Consider the following 20193-nt stretch of genomic DNA (forward strand, 5'->3'; position numbering starts at 1 on the left):
GTGTGCGTGGGTGCAGGATGGGTGCACAGCGTGCTGCTGGGGCCTGCCAGACCCCGCGGACCTTCCTGCCCAGGCTCAGTGGTGGCCGCAGCATCTTCCTCCACCTTGGTGGGGCTGAGGGATGCTCACTGCACCCCACTGCTGCGGGAGCTGGGCAGGGGCCTCACCTGCGTGTGACAGGGACAGGCGGGTGGCTGTGCCACGGCAGGACAGACTGACAGACCCCCGTCCATCCCTGCCCCTGCAGCAGACCCCCGGGCACATGGCACCGCCGCAACCACACACCCGTGGTGACACATGGATGGAGCCACTTGCCACCGTGCTGCCCGCACGCATCCCCCAAGTGCGAGCGCGCTGCCTCGTACAACGGAGCTTTATTGAGCTTTGGTGCCGGCACCGTGCCGGGCAGGCAGCGCCCGAGGGATGGGGACAGGGCCGGGCGGTCACTGCTGGACCCTGCGGATGGACTGCACCTGGCCCGTCTGCGCATGGGAGCCCCACTCCCGCACGTGCTTGTACTCGCCGGCGCCGCTGTCGCTCTCCAGCAGGTACTGGAAGCCGCGGTACCCCGGGTACTGCGAGCAGACCCACCTGGAGCAGAAGGCAGCGCGTCTCAGGGCTGGGGGCACCGTGACGGGGCTGGAGACGCCCGGTGCCGCGGGTCCCGCTGCCCCCGCTACTCACGCGCCGGAGCAGACGAGGAAGGAGCCGACGGCGCTGCTGCCCCAGCCCAGGGCGGGCAGCGAGGGGCAGTCGTCGCTCAGCTCCCCCCTCCTGCCCTGGAAGTTCTCCTGCTCGAACAGCATCAGCCGGCTGCGCCGGTGGTCCTGCAGCGAGAGGGCACCGCGTGGGCACAGCCACCCCCTGCCCCCTGCCCCCTGCCCCCTGCCCCCTGCCCATCTCCCCATCCAGGGCCATCGGGGGTCCGGCACAGCCCCATGCCGGGCCCTACTCACGGCGCAGGCGATGGGGCGGAAGGAGCACATCCTGTCCACGCGGTAGGCGTTGCTGCCGCTCCACGCCTCCCAGCACGGGTACTCGCCGCGCTCCAGCACGAACTGCTGCCCCTGGAAGCCGCAGTGCTCGAAGCCTGCCCAGCTGCCGGGGAGGTGCGGTGAGCGCCCCCAGCACCCAGCGCCCCCAGCACCCAGCACCCCCGGCAGCCCCCTGCGCTCCCCACAGGAGGCAGCCCCATGGTTTGGGTGGCAGAGGGCACCCAGTGCCTCCGCCTGCCCCTGCAGCCCCCCGCCCCGCACTCACGCCCCGCTCTCGATCTTGAAGGAGCGGACGGTGCTGAAGCCGTGCTCCGGGGTGCTGTAGCAGTCGGTGGTGAACTCGTGCCTCTTGCCCTGGAAGAAGGGCTCGTCCCACACCACGATCTGGGGAGCACGGGCGGATCAGAGGCTCTGCAGGCGCAGAGGCCCCCAGCAGCCGCTGCGCCCCCGTGCCCGGGTATCCGCGGGGCTCAGCCCCTGCTCCTGCTCCTCCCCGGCCTCCCGCACCTTCCAGAGACCCGAGGCCGTCCTGCGGCGCTGGCTCATGGTGGTTCTGTGCAGGAGAAGAGGAGGCTGGTGCGGGGCTGCTGGCACACCACTGCCTGGCCCCGGGGCCACGCGCTGCCTCCTGCGCTTACCGGGGTGAGGAGCTGCGCACGGAGAGGTGGCGCGGCCGGCAGCCCTGGGGCAGGGTTTTTATAGCTCCAGACAGAGCCAGGCCGGGAGGGCATTATGGAAAGCCCTAACTCAGCACACGGCGGGAGGAGGGACCGGGCGGAACAAAGGCAGGGCTGCGGGGAGGCTGGAGAGTGGGGGCACCAGGGCTCCCAGTGACCCCAGACCTGTGGAGCTGGGGCATCACCCTGAAGCCTGCCCTGCTCCCCAGGGGAGCCCTTCCCCTGCTCCAGGCTCTGCTGGGACCACGACCAGAGGTGTCCCTGCCTGTCTACACCAGGGGTTTGGCACGTGCAGTGCAGGGAGGAAGGCCAAAACCTTTGTGTGTGGAGGAGCTCACTGTCCGTGCTGGGGCAGAGCAGCTCTCCCCAGGGGCCAGGGCAGCTCTTTGCAGGAAAAGCACGAAGCAAAGCCCCCGAGCATCACAACAAGCAGGGAGCGGGGGCGCAGCAAAGCAGAGGGCAGATCCTCGAGGGCAGGAAGGGGTCCAAAGGCACAGGTCAAGATTTCGGGGTCCCTGCAGCAGTCTGCTGCCTCTGTGCTCAGGGACCTGGGAAGAACCCCACAGCCAGAGCAGCGTGGGGAAGCCCCAGGAGCAGAGCTCAGCCCCTCCAGGCATCAAAATGCCCCATCCGAAGGCTGCTGGGGCTGGGAGGGAGAAGTGGAGGCAGCAGAACGGGGGCTGCAGGGCGGGCAGGAGCTGCCGGTCAGTGCTCAGGAGCCATGGGCAAGGCAGAGAGGTTAAAAGAAACCACCCTGGCTCTAAGAGGCAGCAAATGCAACTTAAAATAGAAATACGTCTAACAAACATGAAAATGAATGCAAATTGAAAGCCGAGAGCCACGAAAGCTGGCTGCTATGAGGAAAGGGAGCTGCCCCCGGGGGTGCCAGGAGGTACGGGAGCACCGCGTGCACCCAGCCGTGCTGCCACGGGAACGGCGGGCGGTCGATAAAACTGCAGGGAGAGGAGAGATCAATAAATGCTTGGTGTTTTGGGAAGCAGCCCTGATGGTGCAGCTGAGCCACGTGGCTGCAAGTTAACACTTCACCCCCGGGGGGAAGGAGGGGATGGCGGCTGGCAGCCCCTGTGCAGGGCTCTGCGCTCAGCGCGCTGCTCGGGGCATTACTGCTGCCCGTGCTGAGTGCTGGCACGGCAGCAGGAGCACCGGGAGCCTTGGAGGCTTTGACAGAACAGGGAGGAGACAAGTGCCGGGGGTTCAAACGGGAACCAGGACCACGGCTGGCAAGCTGCTCGGCCGGGCAGGGGGGCTCCCCAGGGTGCCTGGGGCTGGCAGGCAGGGATGGCACGGGACGGCCAGCTGGAGCATCCTCAGAGGAGAAGGCTGTTTTTAGGGACTGAGATATTCAGAAAGTGTCGGCTTTGATTGCACATCTCCAGGGAAAAACCCTCAGGAACAACTCTTGAAGCATTTTGTAGCAGTGAAGTCTGGCAACCTGGCATCCTCGGGGCAGAGCACTCGGGTGCTGAGCGGTACGGAGGGAAGTTTAAAGCGAGATCAGTGGAGGTCAGAGGGGCAGTGAGAAAGCAGCCGGGCTGACCCAGGGCAGGGTTAATGCAAAGCCAGGCTGGGGAACCTGCAGGCGCTGCCCCCAGGGCTGAGCTCTCCCTGTGCCAAAAGCTGGGGGTCCGGACAGGGGGGCTGGGAGCAATCCCCGGCTCTGCCCAGCTTGGTGCCAGCACCGGGCTGGGCTCCTGCTCCCGGCGGTGGGCACAGGGCAGCTGTAGGGCTGTTTTCGGGCCAGCTGTGGGGCACGGGGCTGGTGCACCATGCCCAGCCGTGGCGCTGCTGGAGCTGGGTGCTGGAGCCGGGTGCCGGTGCGGGTCCAGGCGCGGGGGCTATATATGCCCTGCATGGGCGCGCGGGTGCCAGCGCGCTGCAAAGTGGCACGGTCAGGCCTTCTGTTGTGCCGCGGGCACAAAGGAAAGTGCTGGGTTCAGCAGCTGGGCACGGGGCCGGGGAGAGGCTTCCAGCGCGGTGCGGGATGTGATGACGGGGCGGCCGCGCAGACACTGATGAGCTCGCACTTCCTTTGTGCGCCCGCCCGGGGCCTGCCCTTGCCAGGCTATAAAGTGGGGGCCCCGCTGCACCCCGAAACACAAGCCCGCTCACTCCAACAAGAAGCAGCAGCTGCCCAGGTAAGAGGACCAAGTGCCCGCGCTGCAGCACTGGCTCCAGCTGGTCCCGAGGGGGGGAGAGAGAAACACAGGGGCTCGTCCGTGCCCAGCACCGTGCCACTGCTTGGGGCACCCCAAGCCCATCACAGAGCTCCGGCACCCCACTGCCCTCTGTGGGGGCTGCTGGATAACCCTAAACCATGGTGCCACCATCGGGGTGCCCCCGAGAGGTCCACACACGAAGGGGGGTGTGCCCTGCCCGCCCCACGCACACCCGTGTGGGACAGCCCTGGTGCAGGATCAGGCCCTGGGGAGGGCAGGGAGTGGGAGCGGGGAGCTCAGGGCACCCCCGCACAGCAAGACCATGCTGGGGGCTCTCCTGGGCACAGAAGGGGAGCGTGGTGAGTGCCACCTCCTGCTGCCCAGGCAGGACCTGCTGCCTCTGCCCGGCCTGCCTGGGGAGCCCCCAGCTCCTCGCCCCATGCTGTGACCCTCCTCACCCCAATGCCACCCCAATGCCACCGTCCCTGGGGCCGGGTGGGGTGTCCCACGGCCGTGCCCCCACTAACCTGCGGCTGGCGTCTCTGCTCCCAGACCTGAGCTGACCACCACAATGTCTGAGACCACGAAAACCACCGCTGCGGAGGACAAGGAGAAGGCACAAGCTCCATCCTCCGACCCCACACCCGTCACCAACAGCAAGGGCGAGGAGCCCGCCGCAGAAGCTTTCCGGGTAAGCCCCGCACATCCCCGCGGGGAGGGACAGGGTCCCAGGGTGAGGGGCAGCCTGGGCGGCCAAGGGGAACGGACCCTCAGCCCCCGCCAGCAGCAGGGGGAACATGGCTGGTGCTGGCCCTGCCTGGCAGCAGCTCTCGGGGCAGAGGACTCAGGGAATTGCTGCAGCACCGGGTACGATGTGGGTTTGCCACGCGGGATGCTCCCGGTTCCCCTCGGCCAGGACATCTTGTTTGAGAGCACAGGTCTTGGAATTGCTCTCCCCACGCCCCAGTTTCGGGGCTGGGTGCTGCCACAAGGCCACCGTGGCCCCGAGGAGCCCTGTGAGGAGGGCAGGAGCTGAGCACAAGGAGCCCCGCGGTGCTGCCGGGGTGATGGGGACAGCACCGAAAGGCTGGGGTGCTGCTGGGGAGCTGCATCGGGGCTGGAGACGAGGGGTGAGCCGTGAGGGTGCCCCGTGACAGCTCCACGGTGCCAGGCACAGGGGGCACGGTGCAGGTACAGCCCCTGGCCCCACAGCTCCATCCCGACCCTGCTGTACCCACTGCGGGGGCACCAGCACGGGGACCCCCGGCGTGGCCACGGCACCCAGAGCAGGGAGCGGCTGTCGGGGGGGACCTCGGTGTGCCGGGACACGCGGCCCCATGCCCTGCCCGAGCCCTTCCCTCTGCCCCCAGATCATCGTCTTCGAGCAGGAGAACTTCCAGGGCAGGCAGATGGAGTTCACCGCCGAGTGCCTGAACCTGGCCGACTGCGGCTTCGAGCGGGTGCGCAGCGTCATTGTCAGCTCCGGACCGTGAGTGACCCTGCCCCGGAGGGACCCGTGCCCGTGGGGACACCGCGGCCTGGGGGTGCAGGGTGATGCGTGGGCATCTCCTGCAGCTGGGCACAGCGCCCGTCCCCCCCCAGTGACAAGGGTGGTGGGCGCGGGGTTGGCTGCTGGGGCCGAGCAGTGGTCTCTGTGCCCGGGGGTGTCTGAGCTCCTGCCCCCCCCATGGGCTGGGACAGGGCAGTGGGCTCGGTCCCGGCACCCACGGATATTTTGGGTGCTGGGAGCCCAGCTCGGCCGCCCCGCGGGCTGGTGGAGCAGGAGAGGAGCCTGACCCCTCGTGCCACCCTGCCCCTCTCCCCAGCTGGGTGGCCTACGAGCAAGCCAACATGCGCGGGGAGATGTTTGTCCTGGAGAAGGGTGAGTACCCTCGCTGGGACACCTGGTCCAGCAGCTACCGGAGCGACTGCTTCATGTCCATGCGTCCCATCAGGATGGTGAGTGGCCCGGGGAGGAGGTGGCTCTGGCCGGGGCTGGGGCTGTGTCCGTGCCGCACGGTGCCCGGTCGCTGCGAGTGCCATCCGCCCAGCCCAGCGCCTCCCCGCTGTCCTCCCCAGGAGGCTGAGGACCACAAAATCTCCCTGTACGAGTCTGCTGACTTCAAGGGCAACAAGATGGACATCCAGGAGGACGACGTGCCCAGCCTCTGGGCTTACGGCTTCTGCGACCGCGTGGGCAGCGTGAAGGTGCCCAGTGGAACGTAAGCCGGGCTGCAGCCCCCCCAGCTCCCTGCGCTGTGGGGGGCTCCGCGTGCTGCCTCCTGGGCGCAGGGGGTGTCCCGCAGGCAGCGGGGCACAGTCGGGCAGCGGGGACCCCGGGCAGGGTTCCGTGGTGGGGATGTTTTTGGGTGGGTTCACGGCTCGGCAGCTCACACCCGTGTGCTCTCCCCGCAGCTGGGTCGGGTACCAGTACCCGGGGTACCGGGGCTACCAGTACCTCTTTGAGACCGGGGACTTCAGGCACTGGAACGACTGGTGCGCCTTCCAGCCGCAGCTGCAGTCCATCCGGCGCGTCAGGGACATGCAGTGGGAGCAGAGGGGCGCCCACCCCGGCCCCAACGCCCCCTCCGACTGAGCGCCCCCACCACGGGCGGCCCCGGCCCCCCCGGCCCCCCCGCGCGGTGCTGAGCGGAGCCTGCCCCGGGGGGAAATAAAGAGTGAGACGGTGCCGGTGGTGCTGCCAGCTGCGGGGGGGCGCCGGGAGATGATGGGTGCTGGGTGCTGGGTGTTGGGTGCCGCCCCCGCGCCTTGGTGCACGCCGTTTGCACGCACACACGCGGGGCACAAGCGCCCCCCGGGGAGCACGGGCACGGCACGGGGAGGCGCGGGGGGGGCGGGCCAGCAGCCGGTGCCGGTGCCCATACCCGTACCCATACCCATACCCATGCCCGTTCCCGTTCCCGTTCCCGCACCCGGTGCCGGTGCCGGTGCCCGCCCCGTGCCCGTTCCCGCGCCCCCCCCGCCGCAGGACGCATGCGCAGCGGGGCGGCGCGGGGATCCCGGCCCCTCGTGCGCGTGACGTCGCCGCGTCCCCGCCGGCGGCACCGGCACCGGGCACGGGAACGGGAGCGGGAGCGGTGAGTGGGGGGGTGGGGGGGCGGCGGGCACCGAGCGGGCGGCGGCGGGGGCGGGGGCGGGGCGCGGCCGTGCGCGGTGCCCGGTGCCCGGTACCCGGTACCCGGTGCCCCCGGTGCCCCCGGCAGCCCGCACCGGGCCGGGCAGCGCCGAGCCCCGCAGCCCCGAGCAGCCCCGTCCCGGAGCCCCGCGCTGCCGGTAGCGCCCTGCCCGCAGCGCGTCCCCCTGCCGCCGGCACAGCCCCGGGGAACGGGACGGGACGGGGACGGGATGGGGACGGGATGGGGTCGGGATGGGGACAGGATGGGGACGGTGCGCACCGGGCGCGCACTGCCCCAAAGCCCCCCCCCAGCCCCAACCCCCCCGCACCGCGCACCGGGCCCGGCTGCCCCTCGGCCGTGCCCCCCCCCGGGGGCTGGGTGCGAGCCCCGGGCAGGCAGGGGCTGGGGAGGGGACCGGTGGGCGGCCACGGGTCCCTCCCGGAGCTCTGTGCCCGCTCCCCGTGGAGCTGTGGCCGGGTGCTGCCCGCAGCCCTCCCCGCGGCATCGCAGCACCTGCACGAGCAAACCTGCAGGCCTCGGGGCTTTATGGGGATTTATGGGGTTTTATGGGGTTTTATGGCTCATTGGTGGAGGTGTGGTGCCAGCACCATGCCCTGTGCCCGCCGTGCTGCCCAGGCATCGCTGCCCCCCGCACGGTGCTGGGTGTGTGCCCCTGCCCCATCCCCCCCTGCAGCTCCAGACAGGGTGGGAGCTGGGCAGCATCCAGAGCTGCTGAGCACCAGGGGCTTGTGGCAAGCCAGCGGTGCCCCAACATGCGCCCTGGGACGGCTCAGGGCTGAGCACGGCACTGGGAGCAGTGGGAGCACTGGGAGCTGCTGCAGGGTCCCTGGGTGCAGTCGCTGCGTGCCCCCCAGAAGGGCCGTGGGGCTGCTGCTCCCTGCAGGTCTCACACCGTGTTAGTGACTCCCGCTGCCGTGTGAAGCAGCCGATCCCCTGATCCCCAAGGCGATTTGAGCTGCAGATGTGCTGAGCCTGTAGGGATGTGTGGGACGCGGGAGCTCTGCGAAGCGCGGAGCCTGGCAGGAACATTTCTGGGGAAAGGAGGCAGCCCCCAGCAGGTGGTTTTGCGCTGATGCCTCCTGACGAATCTGTGATGCTCGCAGCAAGCCTCAGCCTCCTTCCTGCCTTGGCATGGTGAGGGCTGCTGCCCACCCAGCGCCTGGGTGCTTGCCCTGCAGCCACCACCAGCCCTTCGCTTTGGGCCTGGGGGCTGCAGCCCTGAGCTGTGCGGGGCAGGCGCTGGGTTTTGTCCTGCTCCTGCTGGGCAGCCATCCCAGAAGGGCCCTTTCCATTTTCATCCATCCACGGTGCCATGAGATGAGCCCCTCCTGGGCCGTGCCTTGGCAGAAAATATTTGCCCAGGCTCTGGGCACTGCACGAGCTGCTGGGCGGCACCGGGGCGCTGTGGCTGTGCGAGGGGGGCTGCGCACCCCCACGGGGCTGGGGTCGGGGCCAGGCTGCAGCCGGTGCCCCCTGCCCGCACCTTCCTCCTTCAGTGCCTTCGGGGCCGGGGATGGCTGGTGTTGCTTCATAGGGAAATAAAATATTTTGATTTTGTTTCTTAAGCAAATTTGAGGTTTTGGGGTTTCTCTTGTAGAAACAACCTTTACTTTGCAGATCCTGATCTTTGTGCGTGCAGGAATGGAGCTCGTTAAGACTGACGGCTTGGCACAGGGACTTGGAAAATATTTTTTTGAAGATGCTCGGTATTTTTTCTAGCAGCTCCTTTGATTTCTTTCTCTCCCTGCTGCATGGCAGGCTCTGACCACCCACACTTGTGGGGAATGTTTTGTTCAGCGCTGGGAGTGCGGAGCCAGGTTTGCAGCGAGGCTGGTGCCTGGACGTGCACACCCCTGCCCTCGGCAGCAGGACTCTCCCCTCGCCGGTCCCTCTGCAGCTCACTGCAGGAAAACCTGCGGTGCTTTTGGTTTCACTTGCACAGCCCGCCAGGACAGGCAGAGGAATAATATCTGCACGTGAACTGTGCTGCCCTGGGCCCTGCTCCTGCTCCTCCTGGTGTCAGCAGCCCCAGGGGCGACTGTGGGGGCGAAGCAGGAGCAGCGGAGGTGCCAGAGGTGCCGGTCCGTGAGCTCTCAGTGCCCATCCTCTGGGGTGCCTGTGGGGCTTTGGCTCTGCCCCCCGTGGGAATAACCACACTGTAATTACAGCCGTGGGCACGGAGGAGCTGTGAATGGGAGCTGTGGATTGATTAACCGTCAGGAAGGTCCCTCTGAGGCTCCCAGCTGCTGGCCTGGTTTCGTGCACCGCGGATGCTCCCCGGCGAGGGCTGGTGGCTGCGCTTTGCCCGGGGGCCACGTCCGTCACCGCACGGGGGTCTGCACGGGGCTCCTGCTCGCCAGCCCTGGTGCGTGGTGCTGAGCAGGAGAGCTTTCCTCCCTGCTGTCCCTGAAGCAGCGAGTGTTGTGAAATGAGATGTGGTAACAGCCACTTCCCCTGCGCTAGCCAGAAATCTGCTGTCTCCGGGACAGCCGAGGGCAGCGCCCGGCACGCCAAGGGGCGTAGGGCCGCTGGGCCAGGGGGGCTCCTGGCGGCGTGGGTCCCCCCCACGAGCCCTGCTCCTGGCCCTGCTGCCCTCCCCGTTTGGAGGAGAGCCCTGGGAGCAGCACATGGGGCTGGGCCTTGCTTCCCTGCTGCCTGCAGGCCCTGGCGGTGGGCAGGTGGCTCTCGGGTCCCCATCGCCACCGCAGCACGTTTGGGGCCGTTTTCCTTCCTTTTCCCCAAGCCCAGCTGCTGGGGGCGTCAGCGCCTGAGGCAAACGAGCTCCTCTCATCAGCGAGGTTGCAGGGCCGGGGTCCTCGCTGGGGGTTTGGCCGGCACATCGATGTTGGTGCTTTTAATTGAGGGAAAAGCTGGGCAGGACCCGCGGGGGCTGGCGCAGGTGGGGGAGCTGCAGGGGGTGCCTGCGCTCCGTCCCCGTGCTGCTCTCACCGCTGTGCCCAGGGTGGTGGTGCTGCAATGCAAGCCACAGCGCTCTTTGTTCTATTTGGGGATTTTCAAAGGGATCCATAACCCCAAAGTGGCCTAAAATCCGTGTATTTTTAGTGGGGTTGGCTTCTGGTTCCTGTAGATGCTCCTGGCTTTGTGGCCTTCAGCACATCCCCAGCCTTAGTAAGCAAAAACGCCCTGCTCTCGGCACTGCTGCTCTCGTCACGTGGTGCCTTGAAAGCAACTCTTTTTTTTTCTCTTTCTGTTTTTTTTCGATTTGAACGCTGTCGGTACCCTTCAGCAGCATAACCCCACGCACGTCTGAGCCCCTCTCCCACCGCCTGGCCCCGCTGTGCCGCGGGAGCTGGGCGCTGCCACGCTTCATCGGCTGGGCCCGGGGTGCGGCACCGAGGGTGTTCCTGCACTGCACACAGCCTGCGAATTAATTGAAGGCTATCAATTAAGCAATTAAGCTTTGCTGATTTGCAAAGATGCCGGTTAGATGCATTAGTGTGTTTTTGCTGACCACAGCTGCTGTTGCACCGCGAGGACGCTCGCAGTTCCTCATCCCTTATTAAGCACCAAGGATTTGAGCTAAATTTTTCCATGCCCCACCTCAGGCTTTTGGGGAGGCTGCAAAGACGAGCAACCATTTCTGGGAATGATTTAAAAGAAAAGGCATTTTTTGATCACATTACGCTTCTTGTAGAAACGGTGCTTGTTGTCTGTAACCCATCCCTGCTCTGCACAATGTCCCCATGACATCGCTTTGCTGCCGATCGCCTGCGCTTGGGATGCAGCCATCCCTGGGCGAGCTGCTGCTGGGGGGCTGCACGTCCTGCTCCAACACTGCTTGGTGCTGGGCTGCGTGAGCTCTGCACCGTGTGTGGGGAGTTCATCGGTGCAGAAGCACCCCCAGGCACAGCACAGCCCCGTGGTGCAGGGCCTGGTGATGGGCAGCGCGGTTGAGCTGTGCCATTTGTGTTGCACGGGGCTGCAGCGTGGTGCCTTCCCCACCAGCCGTGCCTTCGGCAGCACGAGTGGCTGCTATCGCACCCCACAGACAGCGTGTCCCCTGGGAGCTGAGTGTCCCCTGGGAGCTGAGTGTCCCCTGGGAGCTGTGTGCCCCCTGGGAGCTGTGTGCCCCTGCCTGCCACGGGACCCCTCCGGCGCTCGCCCCCTTCTCCGGAGGCTGCAGGGTGCCGTAGGGGCGCTGCGGGAGCCTGGGCGCGCTGAGCCTGCAGCGGGAGGTGCAGGAAGGAAGTCTGCAAGCGTGTGCGAGCGTGTGTGCGAGGGCAAGAGCCGGAGGGTTTCCGGAGCGGGGCGGCTGTTAAACCGCTGCCGCGTGCACCAGGCAGCTCGTGGGGCTGCACGGCTCGTGGGGCTGCAGGGCTGCACCCAGGGATGCAGCTGGTGCCACGCAGCCCTGCAGCCTCGTCCAGATCTGGAGTCCTGTGGGCGGTGGGGGGGACACTGTGGGGAAGGAGGGCGATGCATGTGCTGGGCTCTGCCCCGCTGCGACGTCCCTGCCGGGTGGAGTTTCCCTCTTGTTCCTAATTAGTGCTAAGGAACACTAATTCGAGAGGGGCCGGTGACGTTCGAAGGCGTCTGGGCAGGAGAGGAGGAGACTCTCGGGGAGCAGGAATAACAATCAGCGTCTGCGCTTCAGATGTGCTCACAGACATCCTCCAGGGCTGGGACAGCGTCGCACGGGGGGGAGCTGAGTGCAGGAGGGCTGCGGGGCTGCTCCGGGGCTCACAGGTGGGCACGGGCAGCACCGTGTCCTCGGGGGCACCCGGCGGGTTGGGTCCTGCAGCCACCAGGAGCTGGAGCTGCGTGGGGCGGCCGGGAGCACCACAGCAGGGCTGGGGCTGGCCCTCAGCCTTGAACCAGCACCGGGGGATCTCAGCTTCTCACAGCTCCGTGGCATTGCTCTGGTCCTGAGCTCTGCATCCCCGTGGCCTTGCTGGGAGCGTCGAGTTTCAGGGCCTGGGTGTGAGGTGTCCCCTGGGCTCCCTTGGCTCTTGCTGCTTGGGGAGCTCGGGCGCTGTTCTGGCTCCTGTCTGGTTCCAGCGTTTGTAACAAAGGCTGCGGTGAGCGAGTCTGAAGCTGCTTCCTCTGGGACGGGCCGTGCTGCTCCGGCCACTTGTGTGCAGTGGAACCGTGCCATGTCCGGGCGGCTGGGCCCTGCTTTTAGATCCTGCAGCTGCTTCTGCTCCTCTGCGGCTTCTCCCGGCCAGGGCACTGGGTTTCTGTGCGGAGCAGCCACCGTCCTGCTGCCCCTCTCCTCCCCGTGCTGGCCCAGCTCTGCCAGCACCAAAACGCAGCTGGGCAGGACAAGGGCTGCCAAGCTGCCCGCACCCCGGCCCTGCTGTGCGTGGCGGCCAGAGCTGTCCCCAGGGGTCAGGGCCACCTCTCCCGGGGCTTGGAGGGAGGTTTTGGGCAGGAGGCGTGCGTGCGGAGGGGACGGTGCCAAGGAGGAAGAGCAGTGCTTGTAACCACGCTCGTACCTATCTGTGACCAACAAACAAATCGGCCCTGTGTTTTTCTTCCCCATTAGGTATTTTTGCAGCCACCTGGGGGTGTATCGGCGTGACACTCGGCTAGCAGCAAGATGAGCACACGGGGAGAAGGTAAGCCCGCGTGGAGAGCTCTTGGCAGAGCGCTTGATTCCCCTGTGGTCCCAGCAGGGGAGTGCTGAATATTTCATGTGGCTGCCCACACCTTCGCTGATGCTCCGTTAATATTTTATTGCTTGCAGCAGCTCACGGGGAATGCTTTAAGCCTTACTGATGGCTCAGCAGCATGCAAAATATGGAAGGCGCTTTGCCTACAGGGCCTCTGGTGTCCTTGGTGGTCACCGCTTTGCTGTCACTTCCCCAGCAGCCCGCTGCTTCCCTCTCCCTCAGCTTTCTGCAGAGCCTTGAGCTGCCTGCAGCCGGGCACAGCCCTGTCCTGCTCCCCGCTGTCCCTGCTGTCCCCGCGTGCCCCCATGGGGAGCCAGGGGCAGGCAGGGGGAGCCCCCACGCAGGTTCCCTGGAGCTGAGGGTTGGTGCGGGCGGGCTCGCAGCCAGCCTGCCCCCTGCACAGCAAAATGAGGGAATTCCTTTGTGCCAGGGAGCAGGGCGGTGGGAAACGCTCCCTGTGAGCCTGCAAAGAACAGAGCACCTCTGTGCTCCCGGCCTCCTTGTGCACTGCTGATCTCTCCTGCTAATTAGCCTGTCTTGGTCTGCACAGTGCTAATTATTCCAGTTGGCCTTGAATCCCGAGTGCTCCAGCTGCAGTGCATGGCAATGGGTTCTGCGGCCTTCAGCAATTATTTTTAGGGTGAGCATTTGAATTCATTTACATGACTGAAGCAGCTCGAGGTAGCAGGGTGGAGCAGGCTGTGCCGTGGTGCTGACTGAACGCCAGGGAGCTGCTTGGTGCCCCCTGCGACTTGTGGCCTGAGGCAACGTGCCCGCGTTGGGCTTCCTGACACTCACATGGTGCAGCCGTGCGCCAAGCACTGCTGACCCTCGGTATGCTCACAGCAGGCAGCACAGGCAGCGGCACGGCCACAAGGATGGTCCCGGGGTGGGAAGGCTCCTACCTGGCTGGGCAGACGGGCGCTGCCTCGCTGGGTCTGGCCCTGGTGCTGTGCAAGGGCAGCCTGGGAGCTGGTGCTGCGAGGCCAGGCCTTGGAGAGGTGGGGTGGGAGCAGCGGGCAGGGGAGGGATGGGGATGGGGAGGGCACGGTGCCACCAGGAGCTGTGCCATGGGGACAGGCGCCGTGCCATGGGGACAGGCACCATGCCATGGGGACAGGCGCCGTGCCGGGCAGGCTCTGCTGGCTGCCCCTCTCCTAGCCGGGCGCTTGCAGGAGGGTTGCAGCAAGGAGGCCGCCTTCCCGAGGCCGTTCCAATGCTTGTTGGGGAGCTGCAGCGCGTGGACGCCCCTGGCCTCAGCTCCCGCCCAGGCCGTGTAAGCACAAAGGACTCGAAATCCCTGCGTGACCCCGGGAGGATTGCAAAACCTGCGCTGGCAGAGGGAGGGAGAAGGGGGCGGGCGGGGGACGGTGCCAGCTCTCCTGGGAGCCACCGTGGGGACAGGCAGCCTGCTGCCAGCACGTCCCGCGGAGCAGGCACCTGGCCTGGGACCACGGCACGGCTCTGGGGACGTTACTGAGGTCAGCCTGGGGTGCAGGTGTCCAACACAGACCGCGCGTTGCCGTTACTGGCGCGTTACCCTGAAATTGGTTTAATTTCTCAGCTGGTTTCGTTCTGTGGGTAATTGCTTCTTCTGAGTCAGGCGCTTCAGATTTGCATGAGATGCTTTTGGTTTTCTCTTTATTTCAGCCTTCTCCCTCCCCTATGGCAGCACGCGTACAGCTAAAGACTGTGGGAAGGAGGCAGGTGGCTGGCGGGAGGGAGAGCAAGGAGGTGTGCTGGGCGCAGGGAACCCGTGCTGGAAGGAAGGAGAAGGGCGGGAGCCTCGGGGTCTGTGTGGGATGGAGCAGGCTCTGTAATGGTGCCTTACCCTGTTGGTGGAAGTAAAGCCGGAGATTTTTCTCCTAACCTAATACACGCTCCATCCAAAGGAGTAACTGGATGAAGGCAAAGCCGGTCGGTGCCTCAAGGAAACAGTTCTGTGAGAGCTGGGCGAGGGGTGGCCTCCCCTCTCCAAAACATCCATGGAGCTTCACTCCAGCCACAAACCCGAGGTTCTGGGTACAGAAAACAGTCGAGTAATCTCTTTGGGCGTGCTCTCGGGCGCGCTTTAATTACGTGCTGGGTAGAAGACACCTACCCTGAGAGGTGGTGATAGGTAAGGGCTGATGAAAGCCAGGGGGTGGCGCGGGCGTCCCGAGGAGCCCAGCTCACCGGCGGCTCTGTCTTTCTCTTGCAGATGCCCGCGGGGCCGGACGCTCGCTAGCCGCAAGCTGAAGCCCGGTGGCCTGTCGGTCTGCAGCCCATGCGGAGTGCAGCAGGATGCGGGTGACCATGAGGCGGGTGCTGCTGGCCGTGGGCTCGGTGGTCGCCCTGGTGGTGACTCTGCACCTTGGCCAGCAGGTCCTGGAGTGCCAGCAGGTCCTGAACAAGAGGAGGCACCGGCTGATGAGGCCGGAGAACGAGGAGCTGGTCATGATGGACTCCAACCACGTGGAGTACCGCTACAGCAAGGAGATGCCCCTGATCTTCATCGGCGGCGTCCCCCGGAGCGGCACCACGCTGATGAGGGCCATGCTGGACGCCCACCCCGAGGTGCGCTGCGGGGAGGAGACCCGCATCATCCCCCGCGTGCTGGCGATGCGGCAGGCATGGTCCAAGTCGGGCCGCGAGAAGATGCGCCTGGACGAGGCGGGGGTGACGGACCAGGTGCTGGACGCGGCCATGCAGGCCTTCATCCTGGAGGTGATCGCCAAGCACGGCGAGCCGGCCAGGTATCTGTGCAACAAGGACCCCTTCACGCTCAAGTCCTCCGTCTACCTGTCCCGGCTCTTCCCCAATTCCAAGTTCCTCCTGATGGTGCGAGACGGCCGCGCCTCGGTGCACTCCATGATCACCCGGAAGGTGACGATCGCGGGCTTTGACCTGAACAGCTACCGGGACTGCCTGACCAAGTGGAACAAAGCCATCGAGGTGATGTACTCCCAGTGCCTGGAGATCGGGCGCTCCCGCTGCCTGCCCGTCTACTACGAGCAGCTGGTGCTGCACCCCGAGCAGTCCATGCACGCCATCATGAAGTTCCTGGACATCTCCTGGAGCGACGCCGTGCTGCACCACGAGGAGCTGATAGGGAAGCCCGGCGGAGTGTCCCTATCCAAGTGAGTGTCTGGGCCCTGGTCTCTGCTTCCTGAGGAGTATTTCGTTACACAGAGCTAAAACTGGGGGGCAAAGATCCATTCCCTGTGTCCGTGTGTGCTTTTTAGGGGTAGAAGCTGCAGCACGTCCAGTTTTATAGATTTGTGTTTCTGAGTAAAGGACTCGGTGGTGGCAGCCTGTTGTACCCCAAAGGGCAGCCTGCCAGGCGGGGATTTCAGGAGCAGGTGGCTCTTATTCAGCTTCCTTGGCAGTGCAGGAGTGACATCGATCTTTAATCCGAAAAGACCTGCTTGCTCAGAAACACGAGCTCTGTAACGTGGCTGTTCTCCACCCATCCTCAACCCTCCCTGCCGTGATTGCAGTTGTGCTGCTGTGACTCACGCCGTGCTGTGCCGTAATTCCGCCGGTGCTGGTGGTGCAGAACACCACGAATGCTCTCCTCCCGTGGAGACACACCCAGGCCCCTCCTCGCTGGCTCCCCATCTCTGTGCCTGCCTTCGCCCACCTTCTTCGGGTCTTTTAACGCTCTTCCTTTCCTCAGGGAAGCTGAAGCCTGCCTTAGCAAGATGTACTCACCGTTTATGGGAACCATCCAAGCGGGCTTTGTATAAATTCCTCTGGCCTGCAGCAGCCCGATGCACCCCGAGCAGTGCTGCGGGGAGCTGCAGCGGGGCACGGGGCCGCTCCTCTCCTCGGGGACAGCGTGGGGGTGGAAATGCTGCTGCCAGCAGGGCTGTGGCACTGCGTGTGCCTCGTGTGCCTCGTGTGCCTCGTGCCTCGCCGCCTGCCTGGCAGCCCCGAGGCTCAGGGCTGTGCAGGTTGACCCGTTCCAGCACACAGCACTGCCTCTGCGGGGCTGGGTGTGCCTTCCCTGGGCTGGGCTGGGGTGGGCTGGGCTGGGGTGGGTGTCCTGTCCTCCCCACGCAGGGCAGGGCGGGAGGGGAGCGGTGTCTGCAGCGCAGCAGGGCGCCGTGGCTGGATTTGCTTGTTGGAGCTGGTCCTGCCGGGTGCAGTGGCCAGGTTCGATTGTGGGATGAGCAGCTTGTGTGGGGCCACGGTGCCCGTGGAGGCTCTCCCTGCATTCACAGCAGGAGCAGAGCAGCATTTGAGCCGCACGCTTGTCCTGACAGCAAAATGTGCAGGTGGCAGCTGGCCCAGCTGAAGGCTCTTCCATCAGCCTGGTGTGTCTGTGAAACCCAGGGGACAGCAGCTTTAGTGCCTTGTTTTACCTTCTTCTTTATTTTCTTCCAGGATAGAAAGATCCACGGACCAGGTCATCAAGCCGGTGAACATGGAGGCGTTATCGAAATGGATCGGGCACATCCCGGGAGATGTGCTGCAGGACATGGCCCACATAGCTCCCATGCTCGCCAGGCTGGGCTACGACCCGTACGCCAACCCGCCCCACTACGGCCACCCGGACCCGCTGGTGGTCAACAACACGCACAGAGTGAGTGTCACCGCCGGGAGCACGGCCGGGCGCTGGCGGGGAAGGCTCGTGGCGGTGGCCCGCAGGGCTCTGCACCCACACAGCCTCCTGAAGGGAGTCAAAATAAGAGTGGAGACACGAAGCTCTGCTCCGTGTGGTCGCAGTGCAGTCACGCCGAGGAGGTTCGCAGTTACATGCGGCACACGGAGCCTGGCGTGGCTCGGGCCGGCTGCGCTCCCTGTGATTTTGTGGTGGGGTTTGTTCCTCTGTTGTGGCAGATACTGACCTGGCCCTCCCTGCTCCAGCCCCGGTCCTGACCCCAGCCGTGGGGGTTGGTGGTGTATGGCGACATTATTGGGATGGGGGGGTGGCACTAGGCACCCCGGTCTGGCCCCCCGAGAAGGCTCGGGCTGTGCTGTGTCTGCGGGGAGCTCGCCAGCCAGTCCCACGAGGAAAGTGACGGGAGGCTCACAGTGTCTTTGGGCAAAACCAGAAGAATTTTTTTTAGAATATTGACTCGTGTCTGGATCAGAACGGGGAGGAAGGAGCTGCCGAGAAGCAGACAGCAGTTACTGGAGAGGGAATTTCTCAGGCTGTGGGGTGACCAGTCCTACCCGGACACGCACACGTGCCCAGCCACACAGCAGCTTGCAGGGTGGACTTGATGCTCGTACAGTCGCTGTCCAAGAAGTGGTCAGTATTTTTTTTCTTTCCCATAGGTTTTAAAAGGGGAATATAAAACGCCAGCCAACTTGAAAGGTCACCTGCAGGTACGTCCTGTGTCACAGCTGAGCCCTTCGCCCTGGCTGCCTGGTCCCTTGCTCCCTCTGATGGGCGTTCGCAGGCTGGGCAGCCCAGCTGGGGTATCGCTCCTGGTGCTGCTCTGTTGTTCCTGCCCTTCCTGCTCCATCCTCCCAGCTTTATTTTGACATCCTGCCTCAGTCACAAATCCCTATGGTGTTCTGTGCTGCTCAGAGCCTGCTCCTTCACCCGTCAGCGCTTTCTGTTCTGCTCTTGCGTGTGGGTTATCGCTGTACAGCTCTGCGCTCACTCCTCAAACTCGAGTTCTTCATTCTCTTTGAGACACTTCCACCTTGCTTCTGTCCTGAAAACCATTTTTTTTTGTTGTCCTGGGTCTTGCCATGTTTAGGGAAGGATTGCTTATCTGATTTCAGCATAGAGATGGGTCTTCTGGTTCCTGTACCTGTGTGATTGTATTCTCGTGTCAAACGTACGCTGCATGGCTCCCTCCCTGTAGAGCGGTGTCTGAGGGCAGCTGATAACCATCTTTTACAATGCAGAGCTGTCCAACAGCCAGCACACACGGACTTAAAAATAAAATACCTGACTCTTGACTCTGCAGAAGGCACTGCCTGCCTGCACAGGAGGTGCGGTGTGTTGGTGTGGAGTCACACAGATGTTTTGATCGAAGGTGCCAGCTGGACCTGTTCAGCGTGGGGACCCCTTACGCAATCAGACTGATCTGCATTGCCACTGTGTGTGCAAACACACAGCCAAACCCCAAAGTGAGGAAACGGGGCTGCTGGGGGAGCAAGCACACGTGTATATTCACTGCAGGAGGTGTCACTTGCAGTTCCTGAGCAACCACCCCGTGTGTACACGTACAGGAGGGAAGCGAGAAGCTGCAGCCCCTGGCCCAATCTCGTGGCTCCTGGTTCTGTGCTGTGGCACCGTTTTGTCCTGGCCGCTTCCCTTTCCCGATACAGGGAGCGCATTGGGGATGCTTGGAAGTGCAGGTGGTGACTTAAAGCTGATCTTCTGTTTCTTGGTTGTTCTAGGTGATGCAGAACACGTCATCTTCTCACTAATAAAATTAACGATTTCCAGGTAAGACCTTGTAGTTTAACGTGGGACCATGCAAACTGCCCGCATTGTTCCAGGGCTGGCATTTTGCTGGTTTAATTTCTTGAGCCCGTGGATCAGCCAGGCTGCTCCAGGCACGCTCACCATGCCCAGGATCTCTTTCACAGTCGCTTTAAGTTTTCAGGGCAATACTGTTACGTGAGGTGATTTGTCAGGGCTTTATATTTTTCCCCTGAGCTGTGAAAGAGGCTCACGAGCAGATCTGAAATCATCCACCTGGGAGCATTATTACTGAGCACCCTGCGGGGAACACGGAGCGGGGCTGTGGGAAGGGGGTCTGTGGAAGGAAGGGGTGGGAGTGGGGAGCTGTGGGGGGCTACAGGGGGCTGTGGGGGTGCTGAGCTGCCATGGGGAGGAAGGTGAAGGCCGTCCCAGCTGCTGTCAGCTCGGCAGACCCGGGCTGCTCCCCCGGACTTCAAGAGCGGCTGTCAGTGGTCGGATGCCTTTGTCTCTTTGCAGGCAGCCTCTGTGCTAGGACACAAACAGCACTTTTTTTGCCGAAATTTACTCTTAGAACTTTGCAAATACACACTTAGAACTCTCCATTTCAAAGCAGTTTCTGGCCAAAAAAATACCAAATAAACACAGGAGGAGCCTGGGGTGGGAGCAGCCGCGTGCCCTGAGCCGGAGCTCGGTGCTCCTGAGGGGCTGCTGTGTGGGGACACCTCGGGGGGGTCCCGGTGCTGTGGGGGCCGTGCTGGGGGCACCTCGGGGCCGCTCCCCAACACCGGGGGGTGCCCCAGGGCCGCCCCCCGACCCCGCTGCCCTTCTCTCTTGCAGGTTGCTGCGGACAGCGCCGGGAGGCGGCCAGGAGGCTGGCAGGAGGCTGGCAGGAGGCCGGCCGGGTGCTGGCGGCGCTGCCCCGGCCCCGGGACCCCCTCGGAACCCCCCGGGACCCCCGGTGCCGGTGCCGGGCCTGTTCGGGGCAGGCCGTAAGGGCGGCTGCCGCGCCCCCGCCGTGTACAGACTGTATTTAAGAGTCAATTAATATATGCTGTGTTACTACACGCGGCCCTGTGCGGGCTGTGCTTGTGTTCATTAATCACTAATTGAGGCACGCGTTAATAAGGGGCGACCCCGCCCCGGGAGGACCCGCGGCTGGCCCCGCCCGCAGGGGGCGCGA

General features: G+C 64.6%; 3 protein-coding genes across 7 annotated transcripts; 2 read left to right on the forward strand and 1 right to left on the reverse strand.

Moving 5' to 3' along the window:
• Positions 1–206: 206 nt before the first annotated feature.
• CRYBA4 (crystallin beta A4) lies at positions 207–3651 on the reverse strand. The gene is made up of 5 exons (XM_068654386.1): positions 1503–3651; positions 1261–1379; positions 957–1098; positions 685–827; positions 207–591 (listed from the first exon to the last, which is right to left on the reverse strand). The coding sequence occupies exons 1-5, from the start codon at positions 1539–1541 to the stop codon at positions 444–446; spliced, it is 591 nt and encodes a 196-aa protein (XP_068510487.1). The 5' UTR covers positions 1542–3651; the 3' UTR covers positions 207–443.
• A 25-nt stretch (positions 3652–3676) lies between these two features.
• On the forward strand, positions 3677–6538 carry CRYBB1 (crystallin beta B1). 2 transcript variants are annotated; one of them, XM_068654383.1, is made up of 6 exons: positions 3677–3828; positions 4402–4540; positions 5220–5338; positions 5676–5808; positions 5929–6071; positions 6265–6538. In XM_068654383.1, the coding sequence occupies exons 2-6, from the start codon at positions 4421–4423 to the stop codon at positions 6443–6445; spliced, it is 696 nt and encodes a 231-aa protein (XP_068510484.1). In that variant the 5' UTR covers positions 3677–3828; positions 4402–4420; the 3' UTR covers positions 6446–6538. The 2 variants fall into 2 exon arrangements, with proteins under 2 accessions (XP_068510484.1, XP_068510485.1); XM_068654384.1 differs by lacking the exon at positions 3677–3828 and having other exon boundaries at positions 4403–4540; positions 5676–6071.
• A 269-nt stretch (positions 6539–6807) lies between these two features.
• On the forward strand, positions 6808–20077 carry TPST2 (tyrosylprotein sulfotransferase 2). 4 transcript variants are annotated; one of them, XM_068654380.1, is made up of 8 exons: positions 6808–6947; positions 12514–12586; positions 13191–13280; positions 14841–15759; positions 17009–17207; positions 17906–17956; positions 18986–19034; positions 19851–20077. In XM_068654380.1, exons 4-7 carry the CDS (start codon positions 14924–14926, stop codon positions 19013–19015), a joined length of 1116 nt encoding a protein of 371 aa, XP_068510481.1. In that variant the 5' UTR covers positions 6808–6947; positions 12514–12586; positions 13191–13280; positions 14841–14923; the 3' UTR covers positions 19016–19034; positions 19851–20077. The 4 variants fall into 4 exon arrangements, with proteins under 4 accessions (XP_068510481.1, XP_068510478.1, XP_068510482.1 ...); XM_068654381.1 differs by lacking the exon at positions 6808–6947 and adding an exon at positions 11458–11714; XM_068654377.1 differs by lacking the exon at positions 13191–13280.
• The last annotated feature ends 116 nt before the right edge of the window (positions 20078–20193 follow it).

Source organism: Anas acuta, chromosome 17 (assembly GCF_963932015.1).
Source record: "Anas acuta chromosome 17, bAnaAcu1.1, whole genome shotgun sequence".
Taxonomy (NCBI): domain Eukaryota; kingdom Metazoa; phylum Chordata; class Aves; order Anseriformes; family Anatidae; genus Anas; species Anas acuta.